The sequence below is a fragment of the Athene noctua genome, chromosome Z (assembly GCF_965140245.1).
Source record: "Athene noctua chromosome Z, bAthNoc1.hap1.1, whole genome shotgun sequence".
In the NCBI taxonomy this organism is placed as follows: domain Eukaryota; kingdom Metazoa; phylum Chordata; class Aves; order Strigiformes; family Strigidae; genus Athene; species Athene noctua.
Window position 1 is genome coordinate 5,094,396 of NC_134077.1, and position 25,406 is coordinate 5,119,801.

The 25,406-nt window shown below is 44.0% G+C and overlaps 1 protein-coding gene across 1 annotated transcript; it reads right to left on the minus strand.

Annotated features, from left to right (window-relative positions):
• Positions 1 to 3,228: 3,228 nt before the first annotated feature.
• Positions 3,229 to 14,430, minus strand: LOC141973578 (urea transporter 2-like). The gene is made up of 8 exons (XM_074932302.1): positions 14,265 to 14,430; positions 11,764 to 11,953; positions 11,151 to 11,279; positions 8,554 to 8,746; positions 7,555 to 7,702; positions 5,886 to 6,020; positions 4,878 to 4,927; positions 3,229 to 3,498 (listed from the first exon to the last, which is right to left on the minus strand). Exons 1-8 carry the CDS (start codon positions 14,428 to 14,430, stop codon positions 3,229 to 3,231), a joined length of 1,281 nt encoding a protein of 426 aa, XP_074788403.1.
• Between the last annotated feature and the right edge of the window lie 10,976 nt (positions 14,431 to 25,406).

Sequence of the window (25,406 nt, forward strand, 5' to 3'; positions counted from 1 at the left end):
GGGTATTTTTCGTCACGGGCGTGGTGAAATACTGGCAGAGGTTTCCCAGAGAGGTGGTGGATGCCCCATCCCTGGAAACATTCCAGGCCAGGTTGGACGGGATCTGAGCAACCTGATCTAGTGAAAATGTCCCTGCCCATGGCAGGGGTTGGACTAGATGGCCTTTAGAGGTCCCTTTTACCCAAAACTGCAATGATTCTATGAATGGGTCCTGATAGTTTGCACATGCTTAGTATTTCATTGACTGCTACAGGGAAAAGTGTTCAGGCAGCTATGTATAACCTCCAGTGTTATTCTGCCTTTCTTTGTTTGTCTACAGCAGCAGTAACATTGAGTTGTCCCTGATCTTGCAGTCTGTATTGACCATATGAGACTGTTTTTTTCACTTGCATTGATTTGCTGGTATCATGGCTCAAAAGGCAGCTTGGCAGCCTGTTCTGAGACTCTCTGCTTTCTTTCCCACCTGCTGACACCTTTTCTGATGGTGTCTTCGCCTTTTCTAGAGTCACCATGCAGGAATAAGCGGCTACATATGCAGCCTAAAAATACCCTTTAACACTGGCAGATCCATTTGCTTCAGTCCTCTGTGAGAGCTTAAAGGCATAACTGCCTTTGTCCAGTGCCTGGATCCTGGGTTGTTTTTTGCAAACAATCTGTTTCTCCTAAATTAGTGGTTTTCATGCCTTGCTCTTGTGTAGGAATGCAGCTGTGAGTCTGGGCTCCTGTTGCTTGTCAGAGATCAGCATCTCCAGGAGGCTGCTGGGATTTGCATGGGAGGTTTTGGCCACTGTAGTGTGTTTGCTTTTCTGCTTGCTGGAGTTGTGCATCTGCCAGATCTTCCTCCCTCTAAAGAGACAGGTTACATATGGAGATGCTTTCAGTCCCATACCTCTTAGTTTGCCCTGGGCCAACAAAAGTCTCATGCTAACATGTCAGGCAGACTGCTGGGATTCTTGGTCTTTTGTTAATCTCCGAAAAGACTTGTGGCATGTGGGAATGGCAGTTTATTCCCTCGGTGCTTTCCTGGAGGGCATTTGTAGACTTACAAAAGCCCTCCAGGAAAGGTTCAGAGGTTATCCTGAGGTTTAAAATGGACAGAAGCGTAACTCAGGTGCTGAAGTCAGAGGTTGGACCAGGTTTTAATGGTTACAAAGCTCACTGGATAGCTAAATTTTCAGACAAGTTATCTTGGTTATTGAAATTTAGACTTATCTGCATGTGTGAAGCTGTTCTGCCAGGTGGAATCTCAAATCTGTTGTTATCCAAAGAGGGGAGTGTCCTGGATCAGCTGGGATAGGGTTAAGAGAAAGAGGGGGAAGGGATCTCCGGGCGGGTTATTCATACCATGCTGAGGTCAGGTCTGGGTGCGGGAGCGCGGGAACATTTTCCTTTGTGGCTTTGGTGGGGGGAGCAAGTGAGCGAGCTGCCTGTAACCATTTGCGGTATTTCTCTGTATATCTTCTGTCTTGTTTATTGTTATTCTTATCTTGTTATTACTGTTTATTGTTGTTATCATTGCTACTGTTGTTGTTCAGACTGTTATCACACTGTTGTATTAAATTTCTTCATATTTTAACCCAGGCTTTGTGCCCTACTTGTGTCCGTGGTCTCCGGTCCTGGCAGGGCTTAAACCACCACAGGGAGGAAGTAGGACTTAAATTTTACCAGAGTTCCTGGGATGGCCCAACCCTTTTAAAATGCATCTGAACATATATGAACTTCAATGGCACTATATTTTCACCTTCCAGGCTGAATTCAACATTGGATGCTATTTCTAGGGGACATTTAGAGTTCTGACAGTTGCTGGTGCTGTTGGTCTTTTGGTTATAAAGACACAAACAGTCCTATGAGCAGCACTCAGACCCCCCTTTCCTAAAAAGGTCCATGTGCTGGGTTCGAGCTGGGCTCTCACCGGCTCTAAGACCCTCATATGAACCCACAAAACAGTCCTACATCAAGAGGCAGGAAGGACAGCATCTGTTCTGAATGTTTGTGGTTGCATAGTCTCTTTGGATTTTAAAATTTTAAGTCCTTCGGGTCTGCTCATGTGAAATAACTTTAGAACGAGTAAGCCTTTCTGTCAGGCTTCTTTCGTAGAGGTTTTCGAAAAGGTTCCCAAGAAAAGTCCTCTTTAGGGCAACTGGCCCTTCCCTATTGTAAGGACTTGGAGGAGGTGTAAAGTGGCAGTTGTCCTCCTCTCACCTTTTGGCTGTTAGAGAACAGGCACAGGGGAAACATCAGCAAGAGGGTCCTCAGCTTCCCAGGACTAACTCTGATAATGCCTCACGAGGTTTCTCTGGGACAGTCGAGACACAACCATGTGCAGATCCCAGCCTGACACCCAACAGACATCAAGGGGAGACTTTGAATTGTTCATTGCTTGTGGCTTAATGCACGGGGACTGAACCCCTAGGGAAGAGGGAGAAAGAACTGCAGTAACTGCCACTAGCAGTAAAAAAAAAAAAGTATCTCATTCTTTAGATGAAGTTTTCCTATTTCCCACTGGGGGAGCGTGGGGATTCAGAGCTGCTATCCTGCATTCAGCAGGAAAGACATCTACCTTTAAGACAGAAAATTATGCAAGGAAAAGAGAAATGCTTGATCATTGCTAGCTAGTCACTTTTCTAGTCTGATTAAAGCATATTTATTCATACCTTCATTGTCTTTGTACTTAATGAGGAGTCAGGAGATGGCACTAAAAATAGTATGCACTTTGTAAGAATATTTACCTGTGTATGCTGTAGCTGTTAAGACAGATTAAGAGGGTTAGACATTGATGGGACACAAGGAAGGAGGAGATCAGTCTGTTTATTCCACTTTCAGATATACATGTTCTTAATTTGAAGTGCAGCTCTTGACGTAGTTCTTACATTATTTATTATTATTAGATACCAATGCCTTCTCAGCATATTTATTTTGTTAAATTACGTCTGAAATTAAATACAGCCTCTTGTCAACTTTAATGTTCTTCTGCCTATTCTTATAATTATTATTGATAAGAGGTGACCTTCAAGTTAACAGCATGTGGCTTGGTAAGGCAGTCATTATTATGTTACCTGAGTGCTCTTTGGAAAGCTTAGTTCAAGGGCAAATAGTGTTTCCTCCGGAGTGTGGGACGCTGAACCCCCATCCTGCAAACTGCTGCTGAAGGTGGTGTTTGTGGCTGTAGTGTGCTCAGCTAGCATCTGAAAAACTGCCCCAAAACTGTACGCTTGTGGACATTTGAAATCAGTAAGCATGGCGGTTCTTGGGGGTGCACAGGGGGGTGCCTCCTGTGTTTATTTTTGAGTCGCCGGAGGGTTTCTGCTCCTTTCGTCTCTGCTCTTCTCTCCTGCTCTCTGATGCTCTTCTCCTCATTCTCAGGTAGTAGATCCGGTTGGCTTCTGGGTAGGTGACTTTGCAGAGGGGGATTTTGTAGATGGCTGGGTTGTCTGAATTTATCAGCAAAAAAAGAAGCGCGGAGAGACAAAAAGGCCAGGTGCAGAGCGGCAGCCCAAGCTGGAAGGGGAAGGGACAGACAGACAGGTGCCTTTTGGTACCTCTTTTGGCATGTTTCCTTTGCTTACTTCTGCCTATTACCAAATTCTTGCATTTGAGAAGTTGGGAGAGCCTGTGCTTTCCCTGAGGACCGTGTGACATAGGACGTGCCTCCTGAACCCCCCCATAGGGGATCCCCTGTTGGGATCCCGAGGAAGTTGCCTGGGTGCAGGTGGTATATGTGAGCTAGGTTCTTGTTAGTCACTGGAGTTCTGGGAAGCTCCTCTGCTACCAAATGTCACTTCAGTGGATCACACAGAGGTGTCTAGTTTATCTGAAATGTTTGGAGATGTAGCTGTTGGCCAGAATGGCACTTGGCAACAATACTGAAGCATTTGGATGAGACTCCAGGGCTCTGCTGATTGTAATGAAAGCCAAGACACCCAGCTCACACATAAACATTTAAATTCTCTAACAAATAAGCCAAATCCTACTCTCACTGTCCTGTAAAATGCCATGTAATGAGAGTACTATTCACACATACTCACCATCCTCAACGCCCATTACATCCAACCCACATTCCTACTCTGTGACCCCACCTCTTGACCTGCCTTGGGGTCTGCCAAAAACAGCATCACAAGGAGACAAGTCAATATTCTTTTTTTTTTTTCTTTTTTTTTTTTTTTTTTTTTTTTTTTTAATGTATCCCAAAAGCAGGTGTGCTTAACAAAGCAACCCATCTGCAGGGACCTGCATGGTACTGAGTAGATACCAGATGAATACATTCCATGCATGAAGCTGCTAGTTCTAAGTTTTCCTTCTTCTAAGTTACTAAATCAGTTTTGTTAAAATATGGTTTTGCTTTAATCTCTCAGATCTTAAAGAAGAAATAAAGCTTGGCATTTCTGGCTTCACCTCTTTCTTGATCTGTTCAGATACGATGATTTTGTATTTAAGAGAGCAGTCACGCCCTCATTTTAATTCTTGTATCCAGATCAAACTTAAATAATATCTGTGGGTAGGGTGGGAGAAAGACCTTGGAAGAAGTAAGTAAAAATTCAGACCATTGGGAATTGTTCAAAAATACAGCCTGCAACTAAGTATTGCATCTCAAACCGTATGCTGTTGCTGAAATTCACATTACATACACAGTCCTGCTGTGGATAACATCCTCCAAAGGTGTTTGAAATCTTATTATCATCTATAGAGTCTGCAAGTACACAGTTCAACTGGCACAGAATTTGTACAAAACCTGCCACTGGCTGCAGCATTCTCTCTTCAATGCTGTCAAAATTGATGTGGAGAATTTTGGGGCATTTCCTTAACGTTATATAATAACAAATCAAAATATAGTTATAACAAACAAACAAAAAAATCCCACAGCCCCTCCTCCAACTTACCACTGACAGGGCATTAGCAAGAGCTGCTCCGGAGTAGGCACAAAATAATGCTGAAAAAAGAAGACCAAAGACAGCTGAAGGTGAGGAAAGTCCCGCTCATCTTTCCAAAGAAATTATCAGAAATAGTAATATTATCCAAATGCACTGTGAAGTATCCTCGCAGCTACCTAATGTGAGGGTTAATGTTAGAATTCAACAATTAACTAAAATGCCCCAGTGCTGCATCTGGTCATGTGGACTAAATTTGGTTTTATCTGCTCTGTAGAGATGGCTGATGAATGAAGAGTGTGGTTTGGTTAAGAGTAAGTGACGGTGGTATTTCTTTTATCAGTTGGCACAACCTGACCTGTGTGCAGTGGGGGATTATCGAAATTCTCCACCAGTGTCTGTCCTGTGGCTGCAAACCACAAGCGGTGGCCGCAGGATGTCAGAGGTGGCAAAGCAGGAGGTAAGGAACCCAAGGACAAAGCCAGGGAAGGGAAAGCTACCGAGCAATCCAGAAACTGCACAGGACAGAAAACTACTGAAATGCAAATGGTTGGAAGCTGGGTGAATCTTCATGGGAATTTTATATATGCTACACTGCTCTTAAACTCTTTCCATAGAGTCTGTTTCTGGCTGCTCTTGAAGATGGGATCTTGGGGTAGATGGGTCTTAAACTGACCTTGTCCAACAGCTCTCTTCTTATGACACTCTTCCTCTAATGATAGCTATTGAAAGGTTCCTTCTATGAATCTGTTGAGTTACTAATTTGTTAAACTTTGCATGGCATAGCCTGTGCTGCTGTCACAAACAGTACTTCCACCTTCTCTAGATGTTTTCATGTTATCAGGGCCTAAAGGCCTTTCTGTCTGCACTTGCAGCTTGCACAACCAAGTTCAAACCTGATGCCATCCCAGAAATAGCTCTTGTACAGTACCCAGTTTTGCAGCAGAGTGGTAGTTTGAACGTGCACTACTCCTAGACTGCCTGCCTGCATAAAGTTTTGTCTTCCCTTTACATACATACCACAGGCAAGTGACAGCAAATGAGTCTGCCAGGTCAGGGCATAGAACATGCCCCCAATCGCAGTGCACGCGAGCGCGCAGTTGTAATTGTGTAAGCCAAGGTAGATGCTGTCAAATGGTGATGCAATGCTCAGTGCTGCAAGACAAAAGGCAAGGCTGTGAGGTCAGGTATGAGAGGTATCTGCAGGAGGACCTGTCACTTGCTGGGGATCTGTTGTCTCTTCCCTATGACATCTAGGCAAATGTAACCATGCTCACACTTGCATAGCAAGCACATACAGAAAAAGGATGATATCAAATGAAGCTCATTATTTTGGAGCTTAGGTAATGTCCCTAGGGCTGGAATTTGGCCCATTCTCTAAGGTTTCTTTCAGGCAAAACTTTCTGTGTATTCACTGAGTGTGTTGCAGTTAGTCCCCCAGATGACCAGATGGAGGATCCAGCCAGAGTGTAGGAGGACCTTCTCACATGAGTGCCCTTCTTGCAGAAAGCTGTGCTCACATGTACTGTTTAAACCTCATACATACCCTTATCTTGAATATCAGAGGCACAGCTGAGTGTCTTTCGTGGGAGTAAGCAGAATTTTCCAACTCTTCCTGGTGACCTTTGCTAGATGTGGTCTAGTAACTGGAGGTGGTGACTCCATCATTGCTGTGGGAATTCTCTACTGTGATAGGAGCTGAGGGTCTGCTCCAAATCTGACCTCACCAGTACTTCTGCAGGATTTCTTGTAGGCTTCAGGAGTACCAGTAAAAAGGAGAGCACAATATGTAGTGCACAGGCCACCTCCATATCACACTTAAGAATAATAAATTTCCTGCTATAATGCCTTCATTTGCCTTCTGTTTCATCACCATGCTTCTTCCCAGATACTTTCCCCTAAATTTTGTCTTCTAGATTAAGTGTCAGACCTGTACAAAACCTGCCAAATGCTCTTAATCATACAAATTGTGGGTAGTTTCATTGAAAAACACAAATATAAGGCAGCTCACATCTTGTACAAAGTGCTTCAGAGCACAGAGAATGTATTGTTGGGTGACTCTGACTTTTCTAAGGTTGTTGTCCCAGACTACACTTATTCCATCATATTGGTCACATAAGTGGCATTAATCTTGTCTAACTTCAAGGGTAAGATTTATCTCTCAAGACTGTTTCTCTGGTTAGTGGAGAGACAGACCGTTTTGAGTGGCATTCTTTTAGCTATTTTTACAGATCTGCAGCAGGATAGAATGAACTGCATCCTAGAAAAGTCTCTTTCTTTTCATTGACTGATCAGCTCTGAAGCAGACATCTGCTTATCGTGGTAATCTAAAACAGTTGTGGTGCTAAGAGATCAGTTCTGAAACTGTTTCTCTAGGTTTCCTTATCATCATCTCCATGGGATTCATCACATCCAATGGCAGGAGGGTTAAGCAAGGTGGAAGAAAGCACCCGCCTGAGTTACAAATCTTGTAACAAATTCAAAGCTTAAGGAAAATCTGCTTCTGTTCTTGCCTTCACCATGTTGTGTGACCTTTAGTAAGACCTTTAAAATATAGACACAGTTTCAAAAGTGAGAGTGTTGTCTCAAGTACATCCAAGCCTATAAAACTGTAAAGTCTGGACACAGTCATATAATGGCTTAGGTCAAGATACCCTAGTTACAAAAGTGTCTGGTAAATATTTCTTACCTGCAAACATCCCCACTGTCGATCCAATTGCAGCATGTAAACAAATAAGCGGGGAGGAGATAAGTAAAGCAACAAGGATGATGCCTCCAGTCCAGGGGTTGTCACAACCATACACTTGACCAACACCGACTGGGATGGACTGCAAGAGCTGCAGCAGCCAGTAGAAGAGGGCATGTTATTGTATCTCTGTACTCAGAAGGACACAGCAGTTATTTTGTCCAAGCTATTGGTTGAAAAGGAAGGAAAGGAACTCTGGGTCTGAGTTGGACTGCTGGGAAATGTGGGCATGCATGTCCTTCAAACCAGAGTTAATTCATTGCGTGCTTTGAACTTCATCAGTCCAAGATGGACTTTTGTTTCTTTCGGGATGGCAGTATGGTGGATAGGGGATCGCAGAGGGCTTGAGGGTTTTTTGGTGACTTCAGTGGAGGAGAAAAACTGCAGCCTTCATAGGCAGTGATACTATGGGGGGGCTGGTTGGTTTGAGTTCATTATATGAAGTATATTGGTTACCCTTATGCTGCTTTGGGAAGGTGATCTTTCAGTGCTAGAGCTGAACGGAGGGGACTGGGTATAAACGAGTCTCTGTCCCTTTAGGATAATGATGTTCCTTCTGTCTTTTCATATTGTCACCGCTCGTTTTGCTGATAACCTTTTAACCACATCTGGAGAGTGGGAATACGTTTCCAGATGTGCTTCTCCATTGACAACACTCAAGACTTGTTTTGGAGCAGTACAACTTTAGGCAGAATGAGAGGTTCAGCATCTCTGTTCCCTCAAGCTCAATCAGCCTTTCTGCTGGATCAGCCAGGACTGTCTGTGGGGCCTTCATGGCACTGTCCTCTACGGACTGAACCAAACTATGTATTTCTGAGAATTTCTACTGGCTGTACATATCATACAGCCATTCTGACCCATGTGAAAGTGTTATCCTGAGCTGAATGCCTTCGTGCTCCCCTTTTTAAGGAAATAGCATAGACTTGTTGGAGTGAAGCTTACCAGTGGCACATTGATTGCCGACCACGTGATATTGGGCACTGATGCTACAGGCTTGATGAGGGTTGTAGGGAAGAAAGGGTTGTAGTGTCCTGTGGCTGCCAAGTACAAAGTCACGGCAATATTGAAGGGCAGAGTGAAAACAGGAAGGTCCCATTTATTGAAGATGGATCCCAAAGCACTGGACAGGATTGGACTGAGAAGAGAAACAAGTATAAGTTGTTCGTAACAATTATAGCAGTGAAACGGCCTACTGCTTTGGTCATAAGCTCTGGTAAATGGAAGCTGATGACATTCCTTTTAGAAACATCAGGTGGTGAATACCTTAATATGTTAGTCTGCATGAGACAGATAGTTTCAGAATGCTGCTCATCAGTTTGAATAACTGTCTCATTCATTCATGAAGGGTATAAAATCCACATCCTTTTCCCAGGACAGTTGGCTGGTGTGCAAGGGCTCTGCTTAAGTTACGCTGAGCTCAGGGAGCCAACGAAGAGATGTAACCAGTACAGTATTTAGGCACAGATGGAGAAAGGTGAACTGGTTTCTTATTCTATACAAAAATCTAGTAGGAAACAGAATTTTGGGAATGCCACATGAAGAACTTTGGAGCACTCTGGATGGTATAAAAAGCTCCTGTCTTGATAAGGCAAGAGAGAGTTGGAAATGATGTAATTTGCTTTTTGTGTGTTAATTTGAAGGATACCAAATGATAGCCCTAGAAGAGAAATAAAACAGAAGAGGTGATCAAAGGGGATGGAAAATCTTCCATTAAGAAAGATATAAAATACTTGCTATGTTAAACATTATTCTGGGGGAATGAGGAGTCCTTAGGACACATGGAGCCTGACAGAATGTAAGATGAAGTGACCGCTGTAACAGAGCTGTGAAAGGCATTGTGACAGACATGACCCAGACTTTGATTGATGTTGCTGCTTATGTCAATGAGATTCATGTGCTGCCCAGGTACCACCCAAAATCATAGAGTATCTTCTGAAAACTGAGATTAGTTCTTAAGAAACACGACTGAGTACATTTAGCACGTAAGGTATTTGGGGTGACCCTTAAAATATTTAGAAATCAAACACTAAAAAACATGCAAACCTTGAGATACTATGACTTTTCCTAAAGTTCTGGGCTGTAGAACTTCACCAGATTTACTTTCCTTAGGACATTTCCAGACTGCCTTATTTCCACTTGAAGTGGGTGTCCTGCATGAATGACTTTGTGGGAGCATATTGACAAGATCATATCTGTTTTTTATGGGGGCCAGAAAGCTTGTGGAAGAGAGTGAATGGCCAGGCCCTGTCCTTGATGGAAATGGCCTATGTTCTGCGGCTTCCAGCTGAGATTTTCTGGTATAAGTGAGCTTAATAGCTCTTATGGTCAGCCTCCACGTAGCAGTGGACATTGCAGCTTACAAAAAATTAAATTTAAAGACTTGAACTTTTGAAGAAGCTGCACTTGAGTCCTAGAAGGTCATTAAGCTGTTTCTAATAAGAAAAAAACCCACCCAAACTATTTGGCATTTCAAAAGCAACATCTTGTGTCCTGTTGTGTAGATACTATCAGTGGAAAAAATGCTTTGTTCTCCCTGTATAATCTCAGATGAATCCTATTCTTTTATGACAAATTTGGTTCCCAGAGCACTTTACAAATTTCCGTGCTTGTAGCTGTAGGAAAAGAAAATCAGCACTTCAGTGAAAATGGTGTCCTAATTTCTGTGCTGAAATACAAAGCTTCTGCCAGTTATACATCTTGTCAGAAAAAAAGAGAAACAATTAAAGAAATGCTGACTTCTAAGGCTGAAATTCAAAGTATTAGTTAAAAAGATCACTGAAATGTCTAATTTTAAAATCTTTTGGCTCTAGCCTTACGTCTTGTGAACTGAAAGAATGAAGAAAAGTTTGAACAAAAGGCCTTAAGGAATTCTGGCAGACAAGACAAAATAAACATTCTTGCAACATGTCCTGGGTTTTGAAAGGTTGCTACAAAATGACCTTTGCTGAGAGTGAATAAAGAAATAAAATATAAAACCCCCTGATCTTAAAAGCAGTGAAATTCAAAAAATGACTTGCATCTTATCGCTAACAGTGATTAAAATGTGCATCTTGATTAATTTTGGTTAAGGCTGTTAAATAGATTCTGCAGTGCTGCTAAGGTTCAGATTTATAAATGGTAAATTTAATCCTGAAAGGACATCGTCTGGCATTTGGAGCTACTGGGAGGAATTAATTTCGCTGGTTGCATATCTGAGAGAGGAAATATTGAATTCAGCCCAAGGAAGAGCACCGGGGTTGGTTCAACACCTGGATGAGGAGGGGTTGTTGTGGTGTTGGGCACGATGACATCCACCCTGAGTGTGTGTGAAGTGGGGGCCCTTTGCCTGTGTGCTAGAATCAGCACTGTCTGTGCATTCACCTCCTACCAACGTGCCTCACAAGGTCTGTGCATCAATGAATGCCTCTTCCCAGAGCCAGTGCGGCTGGAGATGCTGATGTAGGGAACTGGGCAGAGGGGACTTCCAATGTGTTTAAGCTGTATGTAGCAGGACTTCTCATTCCCTGAGAATTGTCCCTGGGAGGAGAAGTAGCACTTACCAGGCCATTGATATAACTGCCACAGGAGGAAGAAGCCACCAGTAGTAATTCCCTTTGTCAGAGAAGACGGCCATGAGCAGTCCCACCAAGATCCCGTTATAGCTGTGCAGCCCAGCTGCAATGGCTGATCTGTGATGGAAAGAAATGTTTGCAAGGGAGAGAGCTGGGCTGGAGGTGGCCTGTCACAGGGACCCACTGAAATGCAATTTATACGTGTCCTACTCCTGGTGAAGGGAGGGTAGGGGAGGGATGAAAAAGCAGTGAGGTGGCTGCAATATTGCATTGCACTGGTGTGTGGAAGGGGAGAGTTTGGAGACTGTTGAATGATGATGACCTAGGGGACTCCTTGTGACCCAAAAGACCTGCGCGGTTGTGACAATGGCTATCAGAGAGAGAGAACTGTCTGGTCTCACAAAGACAGCCAGCTATGGGGACAGGCCAGCTCTTCCTGGACCACAGATCTGTCCTCACGTAACTGCTTCCAAACCATCCATCAGGAAAGCTGGTTTGCTGTCTCTAGCATACTCAAATGTGGGGGTGTGACCCTTCAGTGGGTTCCTGATGCCGTAATGATAAATTTTTCTGAAGTACCTGGATGTGAGGTATCACCTACCTGTCCTGACCAAGGGCCAGCGCAGTTAATGTCGACACAGTCATTCCGGTACAACCTGTGAGCATCCACCAGGGGCTCTGGATGAAAAGCCCTACTAAAATGACCAGCCCGCTGAAAGGGTTGTTGACAAACATCACCTGAGAGGTCCCTCGCAAGATCCAGTCCACCAGTTGAATCATTAGGGGCTTATCTGGAGGAGATCAAATAAAAATTCTGGTGATATGGCATCATTTCAGCAAGGCATGCTCATTTCTACAAGTCGTTTCCTGGCTACAGAACAGAGGCGATGTATCAACAGGACTGTAAAACCAGTCTCTGATTTATTGCTGTCTGAGCATATTTTGCATCTGGCACTTGAAAAGCTAATAGGGATGGACTGGGCACTGCTGTGAAGTTTATGGAAGGATTAATGAAAAAGTGGTTTATTTATGGTGGTCAAAGAATGGTCTTGCATGGTAGATGGCTTAAGATTCTGCTATAAATTGAATGAGGAGATAGTCCCTTTTTAGTGTATAATTCAGATGCAGAGAGAGGCTTAGGCAAAGCTTGAAGCTAGTTTGTGCATAGATAGGGAAATATGAAAGGGAAACACTTTTGCTGTTTTAGGTACCCAGAACATGGATATACACTGTACATAGGAGATGAGGTCAAACTGTCAAAGGTGTGTAAAAAAGTACTTTGGGAACCAAAGAACCTAAATTAAGAGAATAGTTATTATAGCTCAGACTGTACTCAGGAGAAAGAGGCATTTCCAAAGGACAAAGAGCCATTGCTCTTTAGAGAAGACTACTGAACCCAGACAGAGGCAATGGGCACCAAGCTTGGGTACTCCAGGTGAGTGGAGGGGTGAGATGGGATGTGTGTGGGGCTGGGAGCAGCCAGTCTGAGGGCATCTATGTACAGTGATCCTAGTGATCTCCATGGGCACAGGAGGGTCTTCAGCGTTGCAGTGACATTTTGCTGCTAGCTCTTCTACTGCAAATTGACTTAAGGTCTTTTTTTTTTTTTTTTTTGCCATGCTTCTGGGAAAGGTGTAACCACTTCTGTACTGCTGTGCATTGTTAAACATGACCCAAGGAGAATAAATGAGGAAGAGGGGCTGCTTGCAAGTACAATAAGTTCATGCAATATGTATATGCAGCTTTTATCTTCTTAAATATTTTAAAATAATTCAATTAGTTTAGAATATTAATTAGACACAGCATAAAGTGCTAGACTTTTTGAATCTGGACAACAACGCATTCCTAAAAATTCCTCTCTCCCCCTCTCCCTCCCTGCGTTGTATTTACAGTCAAGGCTCAAGTTCTGCTTTCTGATGAGAGTAGCTGAAACAGAGGATCTCTGAAGTCCAGGTAGCACTCTGCATCTCTTCAGCATCTCTGGGAGACCCTTCCCAAGAGGCTGGAGTGCAAGTTGAGGGTGGCTTCACAAGCATATCTCAGGCTGTGCATTGTTGGGGAGCCAGGAAGTTACAACTGGGGACGAATCAGTTCCTTAGAAAAAAATGATCAGACTTTTCTGGAATAATTATTACTAGTATTTGGTGTTGAACTATGAAATATATCAGCAATGCTCTTGCTTTCAGACAGAAGTATTAACTATAAGTACTGTTATATAACCAGTGGCCAAAACTTTTGGGGACTTTGAGTAAGAAAAGCTGTCTACCAAGCATGGACCACTAGAGCAAAGAGAAAGCAGTAGGAGATGATCCCCTGGGGCTGGGACCACACTGCCAGCCTCCTCACCTCCCTGCCTGGAGGCATCTCAGCCCACATCCTCCACTAGTGATAGCCAGTGCACAGCCTGGCTATGTGTGGCTGTCTCTTATTTCCTTCCCATTGCTGGAATTGTACTGCTAACGAACGTAACCTTGACAGAAGACCCACAGTCTTACACAGCCTGTCAAAGTCCCCAGCCCCTAATAATTCTGGGTAACACGGACCATCTGCTCATGCATTGTTCCTCTCTGGACAGTAAACCTTTGAGATCATTACTTGTTTTGTGTTTTATAGCAACATAACAGCCACAATCCTTTTGCTCCCCCAAGGCTGGTAATACAAGAACCTTTGCCCACACAATCAAGAGTCAAGTCCCCTTTGTCAGCCCATACACGGATCAGGAGACAGTTGCTGATCCAGAGTACTTACAAACAAGACTAAGACCCCAGCCCTGACGTGTGATCCTGGGCACAGCTATAAGGAATGTGATGCTAATGGCACATAACAGATTAAGTGTAAAAGATGTCTTTTGCCTGTGCTGAATTATGAGTGCAGCCATGGTAGTAGCAAGAGGATGTAGTGAGATTCCGTTCCTGAGAAAGAGATTTGGGTTAAAAGTCCAGAAGTTTGCAGTGAGCTTGGACTACGCTGCCTCTGCTCTGCCTCAGGAGGTGAAATGGCCCTTGCATCTCATGCCCCAGCACTGAAAACACTGTTGGCAATATAGATGTTCCCATCTTGCTCTTTCGAGCCAGAGAGCCTCGAACATATCCCTCTGCTTACTTTTCATCCATTCTCCGTATTCTTTCATTTCTCCTGTGAGATACCCCAAAACTTGGTGGATTCGATTTCTGCTTCTCCCCAGCAGGTCCTGGGCTCTTGGTTTCTGCTCCGCATACAGCTGCCTCTCACCAGGACGTTCAGCCACAACGATCTCTCCAAGCTCCATCTCTTTTGGGTGGTGAGAAGAGGTAACTGTAAATCACAAAGTCCATGTGTTAGAAAACCTTTTGGGTTGTGCCCTGGAAACTTTTTGCTGTACTTTGGAGACCCGTGGTGATACTCCTTTTCAGAGACGGGATGTTTCATGGGGAAGGGATCTGCCTGAACCCCTGCTGAGAGTGGTGTGTGCTGCTGCCCACGGCAGTGGTGTCTCTTTTTGGGGATGAGGACCAGGCAATGACTCACTGCTATCATAGAGCTGTGGCACAGAGCTACAGGGGGAGAGAGGGATGTGGCACAGGTACCTTACAGCACCCCACCCTCATTCCAGCTCCTGATGCAGCGTGTGACAAGCTACTGGTTGGACAGGAGACATCACATTTGCCAAGTAACCAAGTGGTACCTGCATACTGACCAGTGCTGCTTGGCCAAGTATAGCTGCTGGTGCAGTTGCTGAGGAGGAAGCCTGCTGATTTTTGGCTAGCAGTGAGCTGGAAGGAAGCAATGCAAATTTCCAGTACTGTAGAAGCCAGCAGGAGACAAGAAAATATGAGAGGAGAGGCTGAAGACTGCAACCCTTTTGATGTTTTTAGCTGGTGCCTTTCCATGTTCCTCATTCCACATCTGCCTTTGATAGACCATCGAGAGCAAACTGGGGTAGCATCAAAGTATTGTACAGAATCAGCATCCACATGTGACTTTAGACAGAGACAAGCACTTGGCTCAAGGGCTGCGTGCTCTTTAGTCAGCAGGTGACTATTCTGCGGGAGTGCAGGTTTCTTAACCTCCCAATCACAGTTGCAGGGCTCTGTTCATTAAAAAGTCCATTAAGATATTAACCCGTAAGAGAAAATACACCGCGCTGCACCCTGGTGAGCTGCACTGCAGGTTACATCTGCAGAAATGCCACCCCGCTGTCTAAGGGAGTCTCTCATCAGCTGTCCCGCGGTTTCGCTCTCACGGTTTTGGAGAAGTGTGGCTGGGTTTCCAGGTGTGGTCGAAAGTGGACTGTACTGTGAAGAGCTAGCCCCGTGTTTCGTGGAATATGGGCACCACCTTCCGGTAGGAGCCTGATTTTCGGTAGCTCAGAGTCTGTCTGTCGGCGTTAAAGCCTGCAGCAGCATCAGGACGGGCTGGGAAAGGGATGCCTGGCTGGGGGGAAGGCTGTTTTGCAGAGGGGAACACTGACAAGCAGACGGTAAAAATAGCTGTGGCTTTGAATGCCGTAATGAGAAGGCCCTTAAGCATCAGAAGATGTTTTCCTTTCACCCCTGGCTCCGTGCAGCCGTGCAAATGCGTTCTGCAGAGCCGTTGTCTGGCGCGTTGGCTCTCTCTGCCGGCAGCCGGTCCCCACAGCAGCAGAAGTCTTTGTGATGACCTTCACGCACCAGCACCAGCATCAGCCCGCGGCTGGGTGTGCTGCCAAGCGATGCTCTTAGGGGTAACTATAAAAACTAAACCTAAGCATCACTCCCTTCGCTTGATCCTAAGAGTGAGGAGGGTGGTAAAAGGTATTTGGTGGTCTGAAGCAACAAATGTGGTCGTGCAAGGAGGAGACACCCCCAAAATCTTGCTCCTGAGTGTCTCATGGGGTCGTGAGTAAGGAGGCTCCCTGGTTCTGCCCTGCTGCACTCACTGCAGGAACGTGCAAGGAGCAGAAGGAGAGGGAAGGGGTGTGTTTATTGTCCCTCTTCACTTTTTGCTATCAGTAATCTGATTCTGGACAGAAGCTGAGTCCTATCCCTCATTTCAGTTTAAGGCAGCCTTAGTGACTGCCATTTTTGTCTAGTTCCTTGTGGCTAGTCAAGAGGACATTTGTGTACGTAACACTGAGCAGGAGTCCCCGTTCTCCTCCTGCGTGTCCTCTAGGCTGAGGGAATTTGCAATGGTCAAATATTGGAAAATATCTAACCCGCTGGACTGAAATATCCAGTCCTACTGGAAAACCAGGTGTTTGTGTCTGGATACATCTGATAAACACTGGGCTGTGTAAGATGCGTTGTTGTCTGGGCTTCCTGGTAGTCAGTGTAGCTCTGGGCATCTTCAGATGGAAGCCAACCCATCTCTGCTCAGAACTGCTCCTGAAAGATCCTGTTCTTCCCAATGACAGCTCGACGTGGATGTGCCAGTCGAACACTCAGTATATTTTGGGAGGAAAACAAGGTCTGAGGTCAAGAGCATGAGCAGAGAAAAAACTCCAGAGCAATGCCAGGCCATCACCTGGCTATCATAGAGGTTGCTTTCCCCCCAGAGCTTAGTAGTCGTATTTAACAAGTGCAACTGGTATCAGAGATAGCTATTCAATGTTGCCTATTTTGTTTGTTTGCTCATGTTCCCCCCAGAAGACTTTTCCAAAGAGTTTCAAGAGTTGAGGTGGGCTCAAGACAACTGCAGTGGATCCACATAAAGGAAACTGGAGCATCTTCTCAGGGTCTTGAAGTCTCAGGGAAGCATCAGGAAAGAAAGGCTAGTGGCCCCTTTGCTGTGAACAGTATCCACCACCAGCAACGGAGCAGTGATGTTACCGACAGGGAGAATAAATACTGAGTGGTTGTGCCTGTGTGTTCACAGCACCTGAAAAGCTCATACTCACTTTAAACCTCACCAGGAGATATTACTGTTGGGTTTTACAAAGCAGAAGCATCACTGCAGAGCTTCTAAAGCCTTTGTTTACAAGACTGCCCTGCTCAGTTCCCTCTGAAATTGAGACGTGGGACCTGTACATTTTAAAAATTCTTGTCCTTACTCACATAACTTAACCATTAGGGGTTAAACGCAAAGCAGTCATGTTAGAGTCCTTTGCAGCCAATACATAGAGAGGCGAGTACCTCCAGAGTGATTCATGTCCCTTTTCTTACTTGCTTCTCTGACATGTGAGTAAAAGGGAGCCTGTCTCTCTCTTTCCACCGGCTGCAGAGGGAGCCTGCTTGATGAGCTTTTCAAGGGGTATTTTCAGGCAAGAGAAATTTCATCCTAAGAGATTTTGCCAAGGTCAGCCTTGAAGTTTATGGAAGTGGGATCTGGAGTCCCAGGCTAGTGCTTTAAATCTCTGAGCCATCTGTAACAGGCCAGTAATATACATCAAGAAGGACATCAAAGCTCTAGGGTTAAGAAAAAAACGTCAGTCTCTTCTTATGATTCCTTCCCTTTGGTTGGAAGGGAACTAAATCTCTGCTTGAAGGGAGCACACCCACCCACCTCAGATGGGAAGGCAACCTGGGATACGACTGAAGGAGATTGCTGAAGAACTGACAAAGTCTTGGGCAAAGGGGGGAAAGGAAACAGTGCAAAAAAGAGGTATGGGGATGCTGAAATTCTCTACATTGTCACAGTGGTGAACCACAGGACTTTACAGCAGAACAGCCTGAGGGGCTGCAACAGCTAGAGAAGATCCTGGAGGGCTGTGATGGGCAGAGTGATCCCTGCAGGATTTTCACCCTGGAAAAACACAATTTCTTTGCAGCAAGCACCTGTCAGTCGATAGGCTTGTGCTTAATGATACAGGCTCTGTGAATAATAGAGAAATCATTTGAACGATTAGCTAATTAGGGCTAATGAGAGCCTGGATCACTTATGACATACCTAGGTCTGATGGGGAATTCTTTGAGAAAAGAACCTTTTTTCAGCAAACACTGATTCGTCAGCACGGTAATGAGCTGTCCTGATCATTATGAACATTTATCAGGTCTGGGTAATGCCTGGTGGTTAGAGCTCATCTCTAGACCTACCTGTGCCTGCTCATTTCCAAACAGACAGCTGCTGTAGCATGCCTTTGAGGTGCAGGACGCTGCTAGCACAGACCTTTGTAATTTTAAGCCTCCCAGAGAAAGCACGGGGTTTCTCTTCAGCTTGTGCTGCCAGAGAAAACGTTCACAGCGTAGCACCCTCACACAGCCTGCAGTGACCTGGTGGCCTCATGAAAAAGATAAAAAAAAGCACAAGTAGGCTGTGAACAGTGGCTTGGTGCATGACAAGGGTGATGGTTGATGCCTAACACTTTAGCCAACTTGTTTGTGTTGGGAGCTTAGCTTTATGCTAAAATACCTGAAGCCAGGCCTGGGCAATTGCTCTTTGCTTCTCTGTGCTGAAAGCATAGGTGTGATCAGAAAAGTGTTGACTTCAAGGGACATAGCTTCACAAGGGCCATGAAAAGAAACAGTTTGTAAAAGCATATTGCTCTCATAAGAAAACATAAAGAAATAGAAAAGAAATAGTGTACAGCTAGAGGGCAAAACTTTGGGATGGTGACAGAATGCTTGGCTGAGTTGCAATGACTTTACCAATCAAAGTTCTACCGGGGATCAGACCATGACATGGAAAACAAATGAACAAAGCAGGGCATTTCAGAACAGTTGCTGGGGTTGAATGCAACAGAATTGCAGAGAGTAGGTATGAGACACTTAGCCTCAGACCTTTAAAGTAAAAAAAAAAAAAAAAAAAAAAAATCCACTGAAAAGGAAAAAAATGCTCAAGTAAACTTGTTTCCTATCACGGGCATTAAATGAAGCCACGTTCCAGAGCAGCTCTGTCATATCTGTACAAACACGACGACCACACAATAGTTAGGAATCAGGATAGTTTAACTTATGGGGCTAAGTATGACTCTTACATCTTTATTTAGATACTTGGCTTTTACGATGTGGTCTTGGAGCCTTTCTGTGTATTCTTTTCCCAGTCTGTGTAGTATGTAATGCAATACCTTGCTTTGCTCCAGGGTGATACTTTACTGCTGCTTCTTTTCCCTCTCTTGCAGCAGTATCTCCCAGTCTGTCAAATGGAGGCACACAGTTTATTTAATGGATTGTCCTAGTGTCTTGGGCAGAAGCTGTGCTGATACCACTTGTGTATGGATTGTACACGTATACATAGGTGTGTATGTAACTGTGGGAAGGGAGGGTTTGACTTCCTTACCACGGGTCTCCTGAATGATATTTGTAGAGAGAGATCCCTCTTGACTACTTGTAGCCGTCTAAAATCTTATAGTTTTGGCACTTTCTATGGTCAACATAGACTGATTGGTATAATCTCTGGGCAGATCCCCCAGATGTGTCAGGCACCACCCCTGTGATGGGCTGGATTTCCTTCCCCGGAGGGGTCTGTCTCTTCCCTTTGGTGGCACAGAGGGGCTAAGATGGGGCTTATGAGGCTAAGCACAGTGTGAGTGTCTGTATCCGAGCAGTTTGCCTTGACTTCCAGAGAAGAGCTGGTCAATATATGGATCTAGAGCATGATTCATCCACTCTCATCCTACACAGATGAATCATGTCCTAAACTCTGTTGCATTTGCTGTCTATAACGGGAAAGACAGACAGCTCAGATGCACACAGCTGCACCGCATAGACGTAGGGAGAGGGGTGATGGATCTCAGCTGACTATCCCAAGGTCATTCAGGAAACCTGTAGCTAACTGGGGTATCAAACAAGGACACGGTAATGTTTGAACCAAATGCCTAATACATGAAGAATTTTCAAAATGCTGTTTTTTTAATAATAAAAGTAGTCAGACCAGGTAGATATTTTAAGACACAAAAATCCTGTTTTCCTGCATATGGTTTCAGTTATAAAACCAGAGGGGAAAACAAATACAGAAAATATGAAATATAAAAACCATTGCTTCTAAACAGAATGTTTTTCAAAGGTTTCCATGAGGTGTTGGCTGCTCAGCAAAGCAGACTGTAAAACAACTTTACAAGCCACATTTATTCTAAGAGCTCCACTTATTGAAGTACAATTCAAACTCTTGTTCTGCCGGCCAAGTTCCATAAATTAAACACTTGTCCAATAACACATACCTCTCCACTTGGATTCTCTGTTTCTTTTTGGCTTTGTGTGTCTGTGTCTGTCTCGCTCTCACCCCCCCCCCCTTTTTTTTTTTTTTTTTAAATCCTTTGCAAATGGAAACAAAAAAGATTTGCTTGTTTTAGGAATGAATTTAAGATAGACCTATAAAAGTAAGAATAAAGAGAGGAAAAATAAAACACGTCAACTTTTTAGTCCTGCTGACTAAAATGAGTCTTTCCATCATTTTATATCTTGGTGACACTGATCTAGAGCTAAGGGTAAATCCACTGTGTGAAGCTGTGTGATGTCAAACATCCAAATGAAGTGGTGCGTTATCTCCATTACTGGAGACTGGACATTGGGTGTTCAGAGGAGCCAGCAAGGTGACCTGGGAGCTGAGAAGGGAGGTGGAACCTGTGACCTGTCTTCAGAGAGAAACCCATTTCCCTCCCTCCCTTAGTGTTATGGCCTTAGAGATGTGAACATCAGCAGGACCAGCCTTTTCTTACAAGAGAAGGGACAGGGGAGATGTGAGACATTTTCAGATGGCCATCCTTTCTGACTTGGAGCAGGAATGGGTCCACGGACATGCCAAAGAAAAGTCCTGCCAGTAGTGCTCCTGGGGTCACGGTATCTTCCCTTTCCAACCTCCTTTCCTGTTTCTATCTGCCATCAGCCTTACCCACCTGCAGCTCTCACTGCTCTTTCTGTTAAGTCTAGAGTCTCACGTCCAGGCTGTGCTTAGATCTTGCAGATTCTTTCTGTGTGTTGTCCTTTGAAACCTGATTTTCTTATTCATCCAAGAAGCTAAAACTCTCACCTAAGCTCTCATCGTATCAGTTGTCCTTTAGCACAGCACCTGTCTTTCTGGTCTTGACAGTCATTCCTTCCCTGTAGTATCACCAGCTTCCTGACTTCCACTTTGACCCGACCTTCTGCCTTTCTCCTTCACACCAACTGTGAGCTGCATGTCTTCACTTTCAGAGTCAGCCATTCCTCTGTCTCGTCAGGAGGGAAAAGTAATTTCTACATTCACCTGACCCATAATGCTGCCTCCATTTGCCAGAAATATTTCTAAAGATCCTCTTCTGTGGTACAAAGATTAAATATCCTAACATGAGCTCCAATGAAATTAATGCCTTCTTTAATCCAGAGAGTAGCAAGGTGGTAATAATACAGTAAGAAACTGGACGATATCTCTGCTTTCTTGTTAATTCACAGTGGAAACTTGGGGAAGGCAGCTACTGAACATTTCTCATCAATTCAGAGGTGACCTCTTAAATGAGAATAATCCTTTTTAGTCACCATAGTGATTCAGGGACTTTGTAAGGCTTGAGTGTGACAGACATAGGCAGTCAAATGTGAATCAGGTTGGAGCAGCTAGAGAAATTACTGTTCTTTGTTGGAAGATACCTTCTGCCTGGCTGAGATACCGTAACTAAATGATGGGTGTGAAAGAAAGGACAGGGAAGGAAACTTGATTTTAGGTCATTTTAGTGTGGAAAAAGGGATATTTAATTTAGCTTTTGCTGAAGGTGCTTTTAGACAGCCTATTCATGTTGCAGCTAGGTTGGAGCAACTCTTGTGGTCAGTCTCAAAGGCTGGGGACTGACAAACAGACAATAAGGACATTAAGTCTGAGATGTGGTGGTTGAGGGTAATGATTCTTAAACTACCCACCTGATCTGCAAGAGGATAAAGAGGGCTTCGAACAAGTTTTTTTTTGATTCTCCACATGTTTGTTTAGGTGGTGCCATGTGGTGTTCTCGGTCCCTGGAGAACCAAGGACAAAGTAGGGTTGGAGCATCCATGTCTCCACCGCTGATCTGTATGGCCAAGATGATCTGTCACCTGCAACACTTACATACATACGATTGTGCTCCAAGTCCAAAAAACCTAATGTAGACACACACCAAGAAACCTTGTCTATATTATGCAGAGTTATTTGGTTGCTCAATCTGTAAAGCCTTCTTCTGGGACTGGATACCCTCTACAAGTCATGGCGAGCGTTAGCAAAAACCATTCAATTTGACATGAAATACACTGCCGGTTTTGCTAGCTTAGCTTAACAAAGCTTTGCCTGTAAATGTTTTAACTGCAGTAACAGTCACACGGTGGCTGCTATTGCTGGGTTGACCCAGCTGAATACTGGACTGTCTTTAACAATGCACGGTAAACCACAGACTGTAAAGTGCTGGGTGCTGTTCACAATGAATAAAAATGTCAGAGCTTGGCCAATATTTGGTTAAGCCTTGAAACAGAACATACAGCATTTTCATAGGGCAACCATAAAGCATTTCTCCATATAGTTCACATTGCTTGCTTTTTAATAGAAAGTTAATGGGGATTTTCTTTTTTAGATAGCAACAATTTATCATGTGTTTCCCTGGTAACTACAACGTCGTGAACCTTCCTTGAAAACTCCGTTGGGATTCCTGCAATGTTAGTGAGCGTAATGAATGGTAAACCCATTGAATCACTTTATTTTAAATTCTGGCAGAGACATAATTTCCCACAGTTCATAAACATTTACAAAAAAGGAGTTTACATGTAGAAAAACAGTTGTTTTTATCACTCAGATCAAAGAACACATTTATCTGGGTGTATGGATGCATTTTCAGCCAGCTTTTGAGAAACTCAGGTGACAATCTTTAAGAAGCTTCACAGACTAATACCAAACCTTTGAAGTCTGCAGCTTTGCTCACCTGAATATACAGACATCACTTCTGCTCTCTGTTCTGCATGAGCCTGAAGTTCTCACTTCAAAGATTATAGATGACAGGCCAAATTTCCCAAGCTGCTAACAGCACTGGGACATACTGACTAGCAAATAAAATGAAAAAATAGGGCAGGCTGCAGGATGCACGGTTTTGTATCCACAACCACGTAGCAATCTTGCTGCTCATGTGCCAGGCGAATGGCACTTGCTGACTGGAGAAATGGCCTTACACCGTTTGGAAATGCAATGGAGGGATTCCCCTTATGTTAATGACCTTTTTTTCAGACCCTAAAATGGAAGAAGAAGAGAGGAGCGAGAGCTGCAGATAAGAACTTTGCAGCAGCCGAGACTCCTGGCAGACCCTGGCACCACTCCACAGCCTGGGTTTCCTTTTCTTGCAGCAGCTCAAGCCCAGAGTTTACTTGTCGGAGTCTGGTTTTCGTCTCAGGTTTTATTCCTCTGTAGTTAGTAGAATAACACTAATACAAGTGAGAGAAGGGTCATATCCATCAACCTCAGTGGGACTGCTCTGGATTTGTGCTGTTGTACATAAAAGCTGTTTCTGGCGCTGTTTGCAAGTGGGGGCTTGTTTATTGCAGGAGCGAGCAGGGTTTCTGCCTGCTACTGAATCGGTGTGCATCCCGGGGCGGGTCTGCATTGCTTCCCACTGGTGACAACATCTGTACGTTACATCTGCGTTGCAAAGCACATCTATAGCCTGAGAGCTTCATGAAAGACTGGAGTGCTGTTCTGTGGAGGATTTTGAAAAGGTGTGCAGAAAAGCCCCCCTCTCCTTTACAAAAATATCTAGCAAGAAAAATTTTACATTTAATATTTTTAAAATTTGGATCTTTCAAAATATTGAATTTTGCTTTAATCTTTAAAAAACCGCAGTGTCGTATATCTGCAATATCAATTTACAGATGAAACAGTGTGTCTTCCAAATGGCAAACTAAAACACTACAAGCTGAGTAGCACTAATGATTTTCAGGAGAAATGTCGTTGTCTCCTGAGATTTCCACATTTCTGTGAAGTTCTTTGTTTTGTGGCTACATTTTTTTCCCCCCGGTGCTTTGTTACTGTGCTGTGAGAACTGTAATGTCCTAGAACTGAAACATCAAATACCTACCGCCATCAGAAGACACCTCTGGCATATTTTGCTGGCCAATATATTTGTGTTTGAATCCCAAAACAATTGTGTTGTGTTGGGATGCTCAAATCATACAGGGAGGAGTGACAAGAACTAATAAGGTTGAAAGCACGTGAAATCTCATTAAATAATGTTTCTAATTAGAAGTGGGTATTATTTATTAGAAAAAAAAAAAAAAAAAAGTGATGACTACAAGGGTCAGGTGACATGCATAAAATAGTTTAATCCTAATTATACGAGTTGGGGTACATTGTCCAGGAACTCTGACTGTTGCATCAATGGGGAGTTTGTGGAGGGGGCAGGGGAAATTTTTGCTCTCCCAGGAAAAATTGTCCCCTGGGCAGGTCAGAAGATATTTTGTGAGGGCCAGCTCTGAAAGACACTACAAGATACTGAGATAACCTCCCACTCCTAAAACTGAAAGGTGAAACTACAAGTGTGCCATTGCTTATTCTCCTGGCATGCTAATGGTTTGGGCAGGATTCATTTTAGGGGGATCCCTAGATCATGTGCATGCTGGAGCCTGTGTTGCAGAGGTCAACAGGCCTCCTGTATCTTCAGTGAGCATCACCATGCTTTCCCTAATCCGTCAGGGTTAAGATTTGTGAAATTCAAAAGAGTACATCCCAGTTTATTGTTTTATTTTTCATGAGGAGGACATTTTTTACCAGCTTCTATTTGCTATGGTCAGAGCTGGGGTCAGACCTGTCACTGGGAGTGGGATTAGTGCCCATGGTACAGGGCATAATTGAGACTAAGGGCTGTGCTGAGATGTATTTTAGCAGAAACACTGATGTTTGTGAGGAAAGGGAAGGGAGAGAAAAAAGAAAGAGCATTTTGCCAGACCTCCTTCTGTGTTTCATTTGCAAGAGTGAGTACTCTAAGTAGCCCAGCCAAGGGTTGGAGATGTGTTCAGGTTGGGCTTCCAGAGAAGAAAGTTTGGAGAGCCAGCATTAGGTCAACATTCAGCTCATCCAGAGGAAAGGAGAGAGTATGAGTTAGGGACCAGATTAGAGTTAGGGTCTGTGACAGGGAAGCAGAACTGAAGTCATAGCCAGTTTCTGCAATTCACAGTTGTTCAAGTGGAAAGAGGTGGAAATGTGGTACTGGTGTCTCTGTGTGATGTATCCCCAATTTCATCCTCTGTGTGTGTGTGAATAACAACAGGTTCACTCCCACCACTGGCTGGGTGAGTTTGGGGCTCAACTTTAGGCCGAGCAGTGTGCATTCCCTGAGGTTTAAGGTTAGTTGTAGGTGCAGAAATGATTTGCAAGAACATGGAAGCAGGTCTTGGGAATTTAAATTTTAAATATGTTCGCTAAAGTTTTTTTTAA

Coding starts and splice junctions, on each gene's coding strand:
- LOC141973578 (XM_074932302.1), bottom strand. CDS start 14,430: ATGGAGCTTGGAGAGATCGTTGTGGCTGAACGTCCTGGTGAGAGGCAG. Junction 8,747..11,150: donor GCAGTTATATCAATGGCCTG/GTAAGTGCTACT, acceptor TTCTCTTCTCAG/TCCAATCCTGTCCAGTGCTT. Junction 3,499..4,877: donor TTGCTAATGCCCTGTCAGTG/GTAAGTTGGAGG, acceptor TTCCCCTTCCAG/CTTGGGCTGCCGCTCTGCAC.